This window comes from Carassius auratus, chromosome 27 (genome assembly GCF_003368295.1).
Source record: "Carassius auratus strain Wakin chromosome 27, ASM336829v1, whole genome shotgun sequence".
NCBI lineage: Eukaryota > Metazoa > Chordata > Actinopteri > Cypriniformes > Cyprinidae > Carassius > Carassius auratus.
In genome coordinates, this window is record NC_039269.1 from 10317923 (window position 1) to 10332121 (window position 14199).

Consider the following 14199-nt stretch of genomic DNA (forward strand, 5'->3'; position numbering starts at 1 on the left):
AACCTATTTTGTGTTGGTGGCCTATCTGTTCTCCATTCGCCTATTCTCCATTTCTGAATCCAGTTGTTGAGTTCATCTCTTTCGAGATATGAAAAGTGTTCAGCCACAGCCTTATGACAAAGTAACTTTCCTCTGAGCAATAAAAGAGACCTGCAGAGATGTTTAACTAGATTTGTGCCATTCATGGATTCAGCATTCATGCTGTTCTATTCTTAAGTCCACCACTTGGGAAGACATATTATTTGATGTGAATGAAATTCTCAGGTTTAAAGGTTCAATAGGTGATTGTCTTCAGAAACTTTTTTTGTTATACTGGTTGAAAGTCTCCTTCAGATACAGATAGCAATCAATAAGTTAAGTGGTTCAAAATTATTTATCTATATTTATATATTCTGTGGATGGCATTCACGCACGCTGTGCAGACAGAGCTAGAATGGCAGACAAGCATCAACAACCTGGTCTTCCTTCCTGATATTGGAGTACTTTTAAAGTTTTCTCACTGATGATTGACACATGATGTAGCCCAGCGGTTCCTAATTTCAGTGCCCGCGCACATATTTTGCATGTCTCACTTAGTTAACACACCCAATTCAGATTACCAACTCGAGCTATGTGAATGAACTGTGTTAAAATCGATATGATCCCTACACCGTGTTCATTGCTCCCTACTCCCTGAGCAGGGGATGTAGCATATTGTAGTAATGTTGTCTCTGGTATTCTGGTCTGTGAGCATAAATGCATTCAGGGGGTGTGGCTTTAGACAGCGATTGCAGGGAGGGTTGGGACATTCAGTGCTATCAGGCTAATGTTTTCCAAGATCTCCTATTGCACGTTTAACAGGATTGAGAGGCTTAATGAATATGCACATTTCAATAGGAAGAATAAAAATAAAAATTATACTTCACACTGAAGTGCTGTTCTGAAAATAATGCAAATGGAAAAAATGAAAAAAAGGAAAAAATTTGACTAAATTAATAGTCTGAGTTGTGGTGTTGATTCTTTTGAGAAATCATAAAACAAGTTAACATGCATTTTTCCTAGGGTGCTGTTTTAAGGAATAGTTGACCCCGGAATCCATTTACTCAAGTTGTTACAAACCTGTATAAAAAAAAATTGTTGTTGTTGTTGTTGTTGTTTTTTTGAGCACTAAATAAGATATTTTGAAGAATGTTGGTAGCCAAACATTATGACTATACCGTTTACAGAAGTGGAGAGTGAGCAAATGATGACAAATTTTTCATTTTTTGGGTAAACTGTGCTTTACCCTAAACTGGGTAAAGGTTTTTGCATTTTTGTTAGTTACTTAACAATTATGTGCGAGCGTGCGCAGAACAAGATCTCGTCTATACCTGCTGGATTTTCTCATTATGATTCATGCACACAGCTGCACAGTACATTTTTCACACTTTTGTGTCTCAATTAATTCAACAGTGTGTAATCCTCCCCTAATTACCTCTCTCTCAATGTGGAGGTGTCAAGAATCATTCAGCTGTTCTGTCAGTGAACTGATATTTGCAGTTGCCAAAGGAGATATTGTCTCGGAGCTATTTCTAAACAGAAATTAACTCTACAGCAGGCCACCTGCACAGCAGCTTGATTAGTTAAATAAAAAGTTTCAACTTTTACTTTGCATCGTATTATTATTATTATTATTATTGTAATGACGTGATTTGTATATGAGCTATTTAAGCACTCGCACCTGTTGTCAGTGTTTTATAAAGCCTGTTAGCTTAAAACGTGTTTCGTACATTTTCAGCATGTTCTTGCTTTAGTTAGAAACCATATTTTCACACATTAACACTCCTTTACATTAACATAAGTGAAGGAACGTCACCATATGCTCAACAATAAGAAACTGAATAAATGCAGATGAGACGGGCTGAAAAAAAAAAGTTGTTCTTGGTGCCCTTTATACAAATTCTGGATATATATTTATTGACTGCTCTGCTGAGTAGAAAATAAATTAAGATATGCATACATGAATAATCACAACTCATTTACTGAGGAATATTTTACCCTGAAAGCATTTAAATGAGGTTGACAACCTGTTTATGAATTGCCACACATAGTTTATGAATTGAATGCATTAGTCTAATGAATATGGGAGGTTTGAATGGCTTTTCACTCGCTTTAAGGACTGGCCACGTCACTAATGGCAAGAGTAAATCAGTTAATTTCCCTCTCGATTGTCAGAATGCTCCAGAACCACTGTTAGTCTGTTAAACTGTTTTCAGGGGCAGTGTAACCTTTACTTTAGCAATGCTAAGTGCTATTGGGACAGATAAACAAATCATGAAACAGTCCCTGCTGGACAACAGCGGACAATAACAATGCAAACGTCCTTGTGAAGAGTGTCGTGTGTCCACTACTCATACTCCTCCTCTCTAGGGCTGTTGACAAACAGAAATAGGAAATAAATTTCATGAGAATAGAAACTATTAACTAACAATGACTTCTGTCTCAATAAACTCCTAATTACTGCTTATAAATAGTCGTGTAGTTGTTAAGTTTTTGGGTAGGGTTAAAAATAGAAGGATATAGAATAGAATGTGCTTTATAAGTAGTAATAAACAACCAATATGCTAGTAATATACATGCTAATAAGCAATTAGTTAAAAGCAAGAATTGGTCCCTATGCTAAAGTGTTATCAAATATTTTTATCAATAATGCAATATATTTGGGTGACCTTATTTGGGAAGACATTGGGATCTCATAACCAACTGAATACTACTCATTTTTATCTCAGTAGCCCCCTTTCATTGGACATTTTACTTCAGGAATATGTTAATCATGTCTAACAGTCTGATACATGTATAATAGTGCATTTCTACAGTCAATGCAACATTATTGATACACTTACACTACTGCTCAAATGTTGGTAAGATTATTCATGTTATTATAGTAGTCTCTGTGGCTTACCAAGGCTGCATTTGTTTGAACAAAAATACAGTAATATTGTGAAAAGTTATTACAATGAGAAATTACCGTTTTCTATTTGATGTATTAAAAAATGAAATGTATTCCTGTGAGGGAAAAGCTGAATTTTCATCAGCCAATACTTCAGTGTCACATGAGCCTTCAGAAATCATTGTAATATGCTGATTTGGTGAGATACTATTTTTTTTTTCATAATGCAGGTATGGACCCTCCCAGAGACATGAGTGTGCTGTACGTCACAGAGGAATCTGTAACCATATCATGGATCCAACCACTCGCACCCTTTGATTACTATAAAATGTCCTACCAATCACCAAAAGGTACATTCTCTGAATTATATTTAAAGCATGTCTAATTTGAACAAATTGGACAAATAAGTCAGCATTAATATTTGTCATCACAGGTAGGATGGACATTGTGGTGATTGACAATGACATCACCAACTACACCCTAACCAGCCTCCATCCAGCAACGGAGTACGAGATCAAGCTGAACGCAGTGAGAGGAAGCCAAGAGAGCAAGGTCATCACCACTACTGTCTTTACAGGTATTTCTGTTCTCTTCTGTTACTACTGCACAACCTGCAGACAGGTATTCTAATTTACCCTAGGAAATATCTTTTGGTATTTTGTGAAGGATGTGCTCTCATATAGCCTCGTTCGTCACAGAACTTTGATTTGATAGAAATATGGATGACAGTCTGAGGAATGATGCACATCATTTACCATGTGATGAGTACCATCTCTCACCCTGTGCGTTCCGCCCGTCCTCTGGGAGGCTGCCAGCCATCTCGCAGAAGTGAAATGAAATTTTACTAATGGAATCAGTGATCAGAAGAGATGGCTCACCTGCCATCTAACTTGAACAGCACCGCACGGCGGTGAAAGGGAGCTTGTACTATGGGTTTTGTCTCATTCACTAATTGTGGACAAGTGTTCGTGTTTAAATGAACAGACAAGGTACAGAATGCAGAAAATGTTGTGCATAAAGTCTCTACCCTGCTGTTTATTATTCAAATGAGGGTTATTCTAAATAGTTTTTAATTTATTTTAGTGGATTGTTTTGTGAATATGTAGAATGTTTTTTTTAATTGTTATTAAAATATATTTGTGCATCTATGAAATATATTTTAGTATATATAATTATAATTATTTATATTATGTTATATATCTATGTATATAATTAGTTAAAATTAATTGCATCCAAAATAAATAAATAAATGTGTGTACATACAGTAATATGTGTGCTGTGCATATTTATTATGTATATATAAATGCACACACATGCATGTATATAAGATAAATGTGTTGTTTATATTATTAAATGTTTATTTATATATATAACATTAATTATATTAATATTAAATATATACATTTAAATATTGTCCAAATATATACTTTATGTGTGTGTCTTTATATATACATAATAAATAAACACAGTACACACACATATATTATATAAACAAAAAACTTTTATGCGATTAATTGCAATTATCATTGCCCAGCACCAATAAAAATACTTATCAATGTATTTTTTTTTTAATTAATAATAAATAAAATGTGCATTATTATTACTATTATTATTATAATTATTTATAATAAAATGTAACAATAAATATAAATAAAACAATATTTAACAAATGTCACAAATAAGCACTTATGATGTTAGTGAAAGAGACTCAGTATTAAAGCCAAGTGTACCTGTTCTCAGTGTTTTGCTTTAATGTAAAAAGCTTATCTTCAGAATAGAATAGTGCTTTAGATTTAATATAGGGATATTTAATTTGTGTCTTAATAGACAAATCTCACATAGCAGTATTTGTTCCAGCTGTGCATTATATCACTGAAATTGATTAATTAGACTATGTCTCGAGTGTAGGGAGTTAACTAATTAGTCATATCATTTGATGCAGTACAATAGAATAAACAGATGCTGGCCTTTGCTTAAACACTACTAACTTGCTTAATAACTAGGTAGGAAGTGTTTTCCTATACATCAAAACTCAGCTACACTCCCCATCGCAGCCTTAAAGCCTGCCAGTTTTGTTCAAAGCTAATAAAAATATGGCAAACAGTCTCAAGCTGCTCGTGTTGACAGCAATCTTGCCAATGCTGTAACAATGCAAAGTGACAAGCGGCTCCTTTAAAAATGCCTCTTTTGAAAACATTTTAATATTAATAGGAGATAGAAAACATTGATGCTTATTTCAGCTGTTATGTAAAGGGTGACAAGAGGGGTTGATGAGACATGATGGGTCTGGTTCAGAGCTATGTTCTGGTTCACAGCTCTGGCTAATGACCTGCTGAGGATCATCAAGTTCACGTTCACTGCATAAGCGCAAACTGATATTCTCCTCCTAGTCTGTCAGCGTAGGGCATGTCAAGACTTGGTAAAGCAGAGATAGGGGAATGTGCGATGGGGAATTGGGGGATTTTGCCTCTGAACTGCTGTCAGGCAGTGGAGATCAGCTTCTCTGGAAGGTTGTGAGAGGCCTAGAATTTCTTGGAACAAAGTCAGTCATGCCTAATGGGAGGGTCTATAGCTGTAGAAGTGATATGGCTATGGCCAGAGAGGCTGGCAGAACAAAAATGCACATGGGACAGGATGGGAAGATGGTAATGTGCGATTACAGTCTACTGACCTCTTCCAAGAGGACATACGCCATAGTGCTAAGAGGAGAGTGCGATTTTCCCTGTCTGAAAAAATAAAGGCCATCTGTGAAAGTCACAGCATGGATAGAGGATTATGAAGAACAACATTTCTCATTACTCACTTGCATAGAAATGCTGTTGAGAATGAGCTCTGCACACATTTGACTGTCTAATTTCCCCCTCGATGCCAGCTAATTAAGGAAATTGTGATCTTCTCCAGCCAGATAATCACAACAAATTAGTTCCAAGCTGCTGAGGTGCTCTATTTTTAAATTGCCGGTGAATATCGTTTGCATAGGAAGAAAAAAAAAAAGGTGAAGATGAGACTGCTGCCAATTACCTTGGCTGAGCTTATCTCCGACTGTCTGTCTGTAACTAACCTGCACGTAATCCTCTGTTCCACACAGCTATGGACATGCCTATGGAGCTCACTGCACTGAATGTTACACCTCAGGGGGCTCTGCTGCGTTGGAACCCCCCAGTTTCCAGTGTTGATAACTACGTGCTCACCCTCACCAGGAACCAAGGTATGTGAAAACAACCTCTCTGTCCATCATTTTTCAGCATCATTTGCTCTTTAAATCACATCCCAAAAGCCACAGCCATAAATAAAAAATTAAATGTAACTTATTTTCTCACTGGATAAAGTTATTTGCTGCTTTGCTATTTGGTCTGTGTGCAGCGGGGAAAAAGTAATGTAGATATGCAAATGGGTCTTGCTAAATGGCAATAATAAAATACAATTAACCATATTATCATGCACAGTTGGGATAGCAAAATGAATTGGCTTATCGACTTGTTAAAAGGGGGGGAAAAAATGCTTCTTGTGAATTTTTTTTTTATTTTATTATTTTTTTTACATCAAAGATGCACATCCAGTCAAACTTTTGCATTTAATGCATTTGTAACTTGGTAGATGCTATAGCCAAATCAGGCAGATGCCAAGATGGACCAGTTTCTTGGCATCCTCACATATCATTAGCAAATCTGTACAAGGGAAAAATAAATAAATAAACAAATAAAAATATGACCCAGACTAGTTTAATATGGTCACACCTACAATTTTTCTGAGATCATTAAAGATGTAACGATTCACTCAAGGTTCATAAACAGTAAAATTAATATGCAACATGTAGGCTATAGACAAAGTTTAAATGTAATATTAAATATTCATTATAATATAATAATAAGGATGTGTTCAGTTGAGAGATCCAAACCCTGAAATAACTTTGAGAAAGAAAAACAAAATCGAGATGTTGGTTTATTAGTATTAAAAAAGTTCTTATTCAGGTTCTTATTTAATCAATAAATCAAATCGAATAAAAAGACATACTGGCTATTAACAATCAAATGAAATCACTATCAACAAAATTTATAGATGGACTGTGCATAAATTTTAAGTTTAAATATAACAATTTAATATAAAGATATTCAATTATTGCAATATATATATAAAATCATTTTAGTGACATATCTTCTCCACTATGTGTAAAGGCAGTAAGACGAGAGAGATAGCTCAAAACTCATCAGATGATCGCATAATTTAGTGGAACATTAATATATTAATATAAAATCATCCTCTGTAAACAAATGAGGTGTGAACATTTGAGAATTTATAATTATCTTTATAAATGTGTGCTCTTTGGGGCTAAAGGCTTAATTGAGCTAAAGTAGCCATGTGATAACAAACTAATTGGTGCAGACGCGATTCAGTATCCGTCTTCTATGTGAAATAATCATAAATACCACTTTATGCTGAAACAGCAGACTTGGCAACACTGCTTGCGTGCGCAGTGGAAATGCAGCTAATAATTAATGAATTCTGAATGGTGTATAATAACGAACAAATCAAACAAACATAAACGGGCAAAGGCAGGGCCCATGGGCTGCAGCCCACTCTAGCCCAATGGTAAGTCTGGCCATGACCCCCACCTCCAAATGTATCACAAATTGTTTAACATCTCAACTGACTAGAGTCAGTTTCTATTTCTATCGATTTTCAACCAGCTCAGAGAGCATCGTTACATCCCTCCAAAAAGCACATTTAAGGGTAGTTCACACAAAGAACAATAACTATAAATATGACGATATAATCATAACTATCAGTGTCCCCACAAATAGACAATCTCACATAATTAGAATTTGTATTAAAACTTTGTAGTTACAGCTATAATTACAGTTATCATCTTCGGTGGGAACATTCCTTTAGACACCAAAATTGTCATTAAGGGTAGCTGGTGGTTCAATGCAGTTCGCATTAATATTTACATATTTTTACTATTTAAATTTGTGTTTAATTATAATGCTTTTCCCCATAATTATTGAAATGCTCATTTAAATGAAATAGGTATCCAAAAGCAAATAAACCCCTGCAATTCTTCACTTGCTTCTGTACTAATGGAAGTTATCTTTCCAGTTACGGCAGACACCTTCTTAGTGGAGGGTAACAAGCAGGAGTACCAGCTGAGTCAGCTCATCCCCAGCACCACCTACTCAGTGGCTCTTTATGCCACTAAAGGTCCTCTCACCAGTGGGACAGTCATTGCCAACTTTGTCACACGTAAGTACTCCATCACTGTTCCCTGTGTGTAATTACAGGGGGGCTTGAGGAGGTCAAGACCCCCTAGTTCCAGTTATACTTCCTTCGTTATCTCAAAACAGGTCTAAAGGCCTTTACCCCAGTTGCTGAGAAAGGTAGAGCTCAGGGAAAGAAGCAGAGGAGAATCCAAGAGCAAAGAGAGAGTAACAAAAGATCACTGTATTAGTCATGAGATTAAACCAAACTTGAGACATTCACACTGACATATTAGAAACCGTATGGTTATATAATACAAGAGGTCAAGACAAGAACATTCTTTTTTTTTACAGTTTTTTTTTCTTGTACCTTTTTTTTTAAAAAAGAAATTCATATTTTTATTCAGCTAGGACAGATTAAAAAAGACCATAAGTAACAGTAAAATCATTTATAATGTCATAAATGATTTATATTTTTAAAAATAAATGCTGTTCATCAAAGAACCTGGAACAAATGTATCATTGTTTCTACAAAGATATCGTGCAGTACTGTTTTCAAGACTGATAATAATAATAAGGAATTCCTGTTTAGAACCAATTCAGCATATTCTATAAGAATTATTTCTAAAGAATCCAGTGACAATGAAGACTTGGAGTAATGGCTGCTGGAAATGCAGCTTTGCCACCAATAAATTACATTTTAAAATACAGTTGTTAACATTTGAAGTGGATCAAAAAAGTTGTCCTAAGACAAAAATGCATTTTGGTTTTAGGACAAATTTGGTGAAAGATTTTGTCAGCATAGTCTGAAGATGCTCTGGCCATGCTCTGGATTTTGGTGAAAATCGAACCAATTGTTCAGGAGTTTGAAAAAATAGGTTTTTTAAATAAATCAAAATGGCAGACAGGAAGTTCAGCTTACTATGGCATAATTGGTATAAGTGTTTAATTTCAATTTCATTACAATAGGCTAATGCAATCAAAAGCTGGAAATTTCATAATTAATGGAACCATATTTCATTAATATATGGTTGATCACTCTTGTTACCAAAGTTTTGTGGTGTGGTCAGCTTGAGGTGACAATGGCACATACAGAGTTTGGTGTGAATGTTAAAGCTTTGCAGAGATACAGTCTCAGATCCAGTTTGGCATCTTTCCTGAAAATCCGTTGATGCATTAAACGAAAACAGTTTCGTATATCGACACAAAATTCAACATTGTCTGAAGATGATGAGTCACATTTGGGGAAAATCGGACCAACTGTCTAGGAGGAGTTTGAAAAAAAAGGTTTTCAACATGAATCAAAATTGCAGACAGGAAGTTCTGCCAATTTTGGCATAATTGCTATCGATGTTCTTGGCATGACCCAATTAATATTTTGAGACCAGTTTCATTACCAGGTTTTTTTTTTTCTTTAATGTTGACTAATGTATATTAAAATAGAAAATAAAATATTTTATTATTTAAAAAAAAAAATGCAGCTATGGTGAGAATAACAGAAAAACATATGAAACCATTTTAAAATACTTTGAGGTAAGATGAAAGAACTAGGCACAGACTGGGAGAAGTAACTAGTTTAGTAGTTTAGAACCCAAAACCGTTCAAGGAACATATCAACTGTAGAACTAATATAGTGGGATATTTATTTAATGTACATCAGTCAATGAACCCAGAAGCTTATTTATATATATATATATATATATATATATATATATATATATATATATTGAATACTGTGAGGGAATGACTATAAAGTTTTTATGACTATAAAATCATAGTATTTTCCACTTCAGTGCTGTGTTTCTCAATGCTGCTGCTGCTGGCCTACATTTAAGGTGTTTCACTAACCTGATGCACCCTCACAATGCCTCCCGGTCATGGAGCTCTGTACTAATCAGATGATAAGTTGAATCAGACATCCAAAATGTGCTGAGATGAGCAGGACTGTCAAACACTGGTTAAGCAGAAGTTAAACTTGCCAATTGTATTATCTACAACTTGTTACATGTAGTGTATATATTGTTCCAGTATTTAAATTTGATTGGACAACCAGCTTCCAGAGAGTGCTGATATTTAACCTACTGTATATGGTTACGTATAACCTGCAGCCGTGAAGATATTTGGTAAAACAGCACTCAAGCTTATATATCCAATTGACAACTGCAAGCACTTCTCTAATTATACTATCATCTTCTTCTAGTTTAGCAGAGATGAGATTCATGCGAAGCAGAAACAAGGCCGTGACTTTATTTTTGTCGTTTGTGTAACAAAATCCTGAAGTCAGCAAAGCTCTGATTCCCATGTGAGAACAGAGAGGAAATCAGCATCACTACCCATTTTTCCTCACAGAGGCTGTCCACAGAGAGAGGCGAACTGTCTTTCCCATACAGAAGACTGAACTAGAACAAGCAGCGGTTTCATTTCAAGCTGCTTTATTCTGCATTGAATCTTTCAGCTCATCTATAAAAGGGGAGGTGGAGCGGCAGACTGCTTTCAGATGCATTAGACCTCAACTTTAATCAAACAGCCCTCCCAGAATACTTCATTAGTTTGGATTGTTTAGAGGAAATTAATTTGCACATAAAAGTGTCACAGGCTATTGGCTTTGCAACCTCAGTGCCAGCTCAGTGATGTGCAGAATCTTGACAGATAATCGGTTGATGAGGTTTGTTGTGTTTATTTGCCTTCTAACTTTATTTTTTTTTTTTTTTGGCAACTTAATGACAATTTAATACGGAAACAGTTCTGCCCTAATAACACTAGATTTAGATCCTGCCATGCTCTGATAAAAATGTTTCAATGCCTGCGATGCCTGAAAAATCTGCCCGAAATTACTATCCTGTGGTGTTTAAGAATCTGCCAGCTCCCATCCTGAGGGAGGTGAAGGTGTCATAGATGCATCATTTTGGCATTTATGAGGAGGCTTATGGAAGCTTAAGGGGATAATTAAGATGACAACAACTAACAAATTTCCTGCCTATTTCAGGATTAGTGATGTCTGTCATTTTGATTTAGATTACAGTTCTAACTTCATCGTTAAAGAGATTAAGGTGAGGACAGGAATATGAATGTGATCCTCAGATATGCACAGGAGAATCTCTCTCCTTTTCTCCTTGGTTGGATTTCATTCTAGTTTGCCTGCTCAGTCAGTTTAAAGTATGAGAAATCAAAGGCAGAATGTTAAGCCCAGTCTGTTAAAACTATATATATATATATATAACAGTTAATATAATAATAGGCTATATATAAGGCATTTTATATACAAGTATAACAGTTTGTGTTGGTTAGATTTTTTTACGTGTTTTTTTTTTACATTTTTTTTAAACTACTTTTTTTTAGTAAAATGTAATATTTTGAATTAATCTTGGAATGCAAATTTTATTTTATTTTATTATCATTCTTATATACTCATTTAATGTTCAAGAAACATTTATTGTCTATAGTGTTGAAAACAGTTGTGCTGTTTTCAAATATTTTTTTTTTTTTTTTTACATTATACTGTAATGTCTTTACTATACAATTCATATTCAACAACATGTAAAACTGATGTTAGCCTCTAAGAAAATTATCAATAATATAAAATATAGACAATATATAATACTGGGTCTGACTGCATATGTATGTTTAGATGTAAAATAAATAATATGTTCTGAAATGACTTTCTACTCCTCCATAACACTGTGAGAGTTTTACATTTTTCTTATGAAAATGTTGTCTGAGCTGCCTGTGAAACAAAACATTTCATATATGAGACATGTCATACTTTTAGTTCCAGAAAATGAGAGGTAGGATCTGAGAAGAAGAGCTGTATTTTTTTAACCCACTGAAGGAAACAATAAAAAAATAAAAAAATAAATAATAATAATACATCTAGTTTTCTGCACATAGACAGCAGATGATGGCTTTTGAAGACATGGAAAAGAAGCATCAGCATTTGTAGTGTGTGTGTGTGTGTGTGTGTGTGTGCGTGCGTGCGTGTGTGTGTGTGCATGTGTTGAGGTTGTGTGCTGATACTCTGCTGGAGGGAGAGTGGCACATTGACTGATAAGAGATCATGTTGAGAGACAGGATGCTGGTGAACACACACTAATTGTCTTCCCTCTGAAGTGGATCTGTCACTGTGTCTGAAACATACACTACACGCAACCATGTGATTTATTTTGTCGTCAGGCTAGCGACCAGTTAACATGCCTCCAGCGGGTGTGCTGCTGACACCGCTCCAAACATACACACCATACACAGACATTAGCATCAGAGTGGGGCATGGTCATCAGTGTAAATATGCTCTAATAGTGTCGTTTGTAGGTTTAAACAAAGCCACTTTAAAATACTTGGATATTATAAATAGCTATAATCTGTTAGCATTCCCATTCATCTTAGTAGCATTTGCTAGGAATAAGACCCCTGTGAATCCTGCCATCTCTGCTCATGATTGCTGAAGCCAGATAGTTTTGAACCTCAGCCATAAATGCATGTGACAACATACTAAAACAAAACAAAATCAACAAATAATGCATAACAGAAATCGAGCACTTCTAAAGTATTATTATTTCATTCAGCAAGGTCACATTACTTAAAAGTTCAAAAAAAAACATTTATATTATTATAAAGGATATCTATTTCAAATAAATCCTGTTCTTCTGAACATCAGTTCATCAAAGGTTCCCGAAAAGCATGTCATAGTTTCCTCAAGATTAAACAGAATAACTGTCTACATTTAAAATTTAAAAAAAAAAAAATCTTGAGCACAAAAACTGCATATTAGAATGATTTCTGAAAGATGTCGGGACACCAAGCACTGAGAAAATGCAACTTTAAGGGAATTAAAGTTAAATTAAATTTTAAAATAAAACTGAAGAATTATTTAAAATCGTATATTTACTGTTGTGATCAAATGAATGCATTCTTGGTGAGCATAACGTATACTTATATGTGGCAGAAACATTTGCAAGTAAGCTTAAACATTGTACATAATTCCAACATAGAAAACTCATGTTTTAAATTGACGTTTCATTTTATTGCTTACATTTACAGCCACCAAAACAAATACAAATAATAAATAAACAAAATATACACTTAATAAACAAATGTAAACAAGTAAATATCATTATCTGACCAAAAAATTCAATTTAACATTTAGTGTAAACCATTCATTTATAGGGTTTTAGAATCTATGTATTTTCAGTCATTTGGAAGTTGCTGTCAGTCTATGTAGTGTAATGTTGCTTGAAAACCTGGTAATGGGACTTTTTGATCTTTGTTTAAACAGCCATGGATGCGCCCAAGAACCTGACATCTAGTGCGATTAACCATCGAAGCGTCCTCATATCCTGGCAGCCGCCCATCGCAGACATCGATAACTACATGCTGACCTACAAAGCAGCAGACGGCAGTCAAAAGGCAAGCATATGGATTTTACCTTGAGCAATGAATACAACTGCTTTTATAAAGTTTTATAACTAAGAATGCATGTCTTTTGTGTAAACATGTTATTGGTGGTTTAAAAATAACAATTGTTCACATTTTTATGCTCATTGCATTTCAGAATTAAACTGCGCTTGATGTAAAGCCTGATCTTTTAATAACTTCACGATCTCTACATCTCACAGAGATCAACCATCTAAGGAAGCTGTTAGATCTTCCTATCGGAACAGCTCAATTTAATTCATGGTTTTGATGTTGCTCATTAATATTAATGAAATCATTTAGCAAATTCATTCCAGCACAATGTGCCTATTAAAGACTTCCCTGAAATAATTTCTCTGAAATGATACAGTAGATACAGTATCCGTTTTAAATAATTGCATTACTTGTAATGCATGATCACTGTCGTATAATCTGTTTTGGACATCTATTTAACCAGCCTGATGGGAAAACGCAATTGGAAATACAAAAGGTTATGGATTGTATTCTTTCGATTTATGTTGCCATAAACAGACACACACGATCAATGCAACATGCTTTGACCTAGCAGCCCACTGTTAGTGTTTGTGTCCGTCCAGTGGGTGTCAGTGGTGCACAGATGATATAAACCCTGCTGGTGCTTCTTAGACATGAAAGCTTTCTCTTTCCATTACAGCTAGCCTGGCATCTAAT

The 14199-nt window shown here is 34.9% G+C and overlaps 1 protein-coding gene across 2 annotated transcripts in view; it reads left to right on the forward strand.

Annotated features, from left to right (window-relative positions):
- The window catches only part of tnr (tenascin R (restrictin, janusin)), a 128047-nt gene that overhangs the window by 100723 nt on the left and 13125 nt on the right, over window positions 1-14199 (forward strand). For both annotated transcript variants that reach the window (XM_026205816.1, XM_026205817.1), the window contains 5 exons: window positions 3139-3258; window positions 3342-3485; window positions 5997-6116; window positions 8006-8149; window positions 13373-13503. In XM_026205816.1, the coding sequence (XP_026061601.1) occupies window positions 3139-3258; window positions 3342-3485; window positions 5997-6116; window positions 8006-8149; window positions 13373-13503 (659 nt within the window). The remainder of the gene's footprint in view (window positions 1-3138; window positions 3259-3341; window positions 3486-5996; window positions 6117-8005; window positions 8150-13372; window positions 13504-14199) is intronic.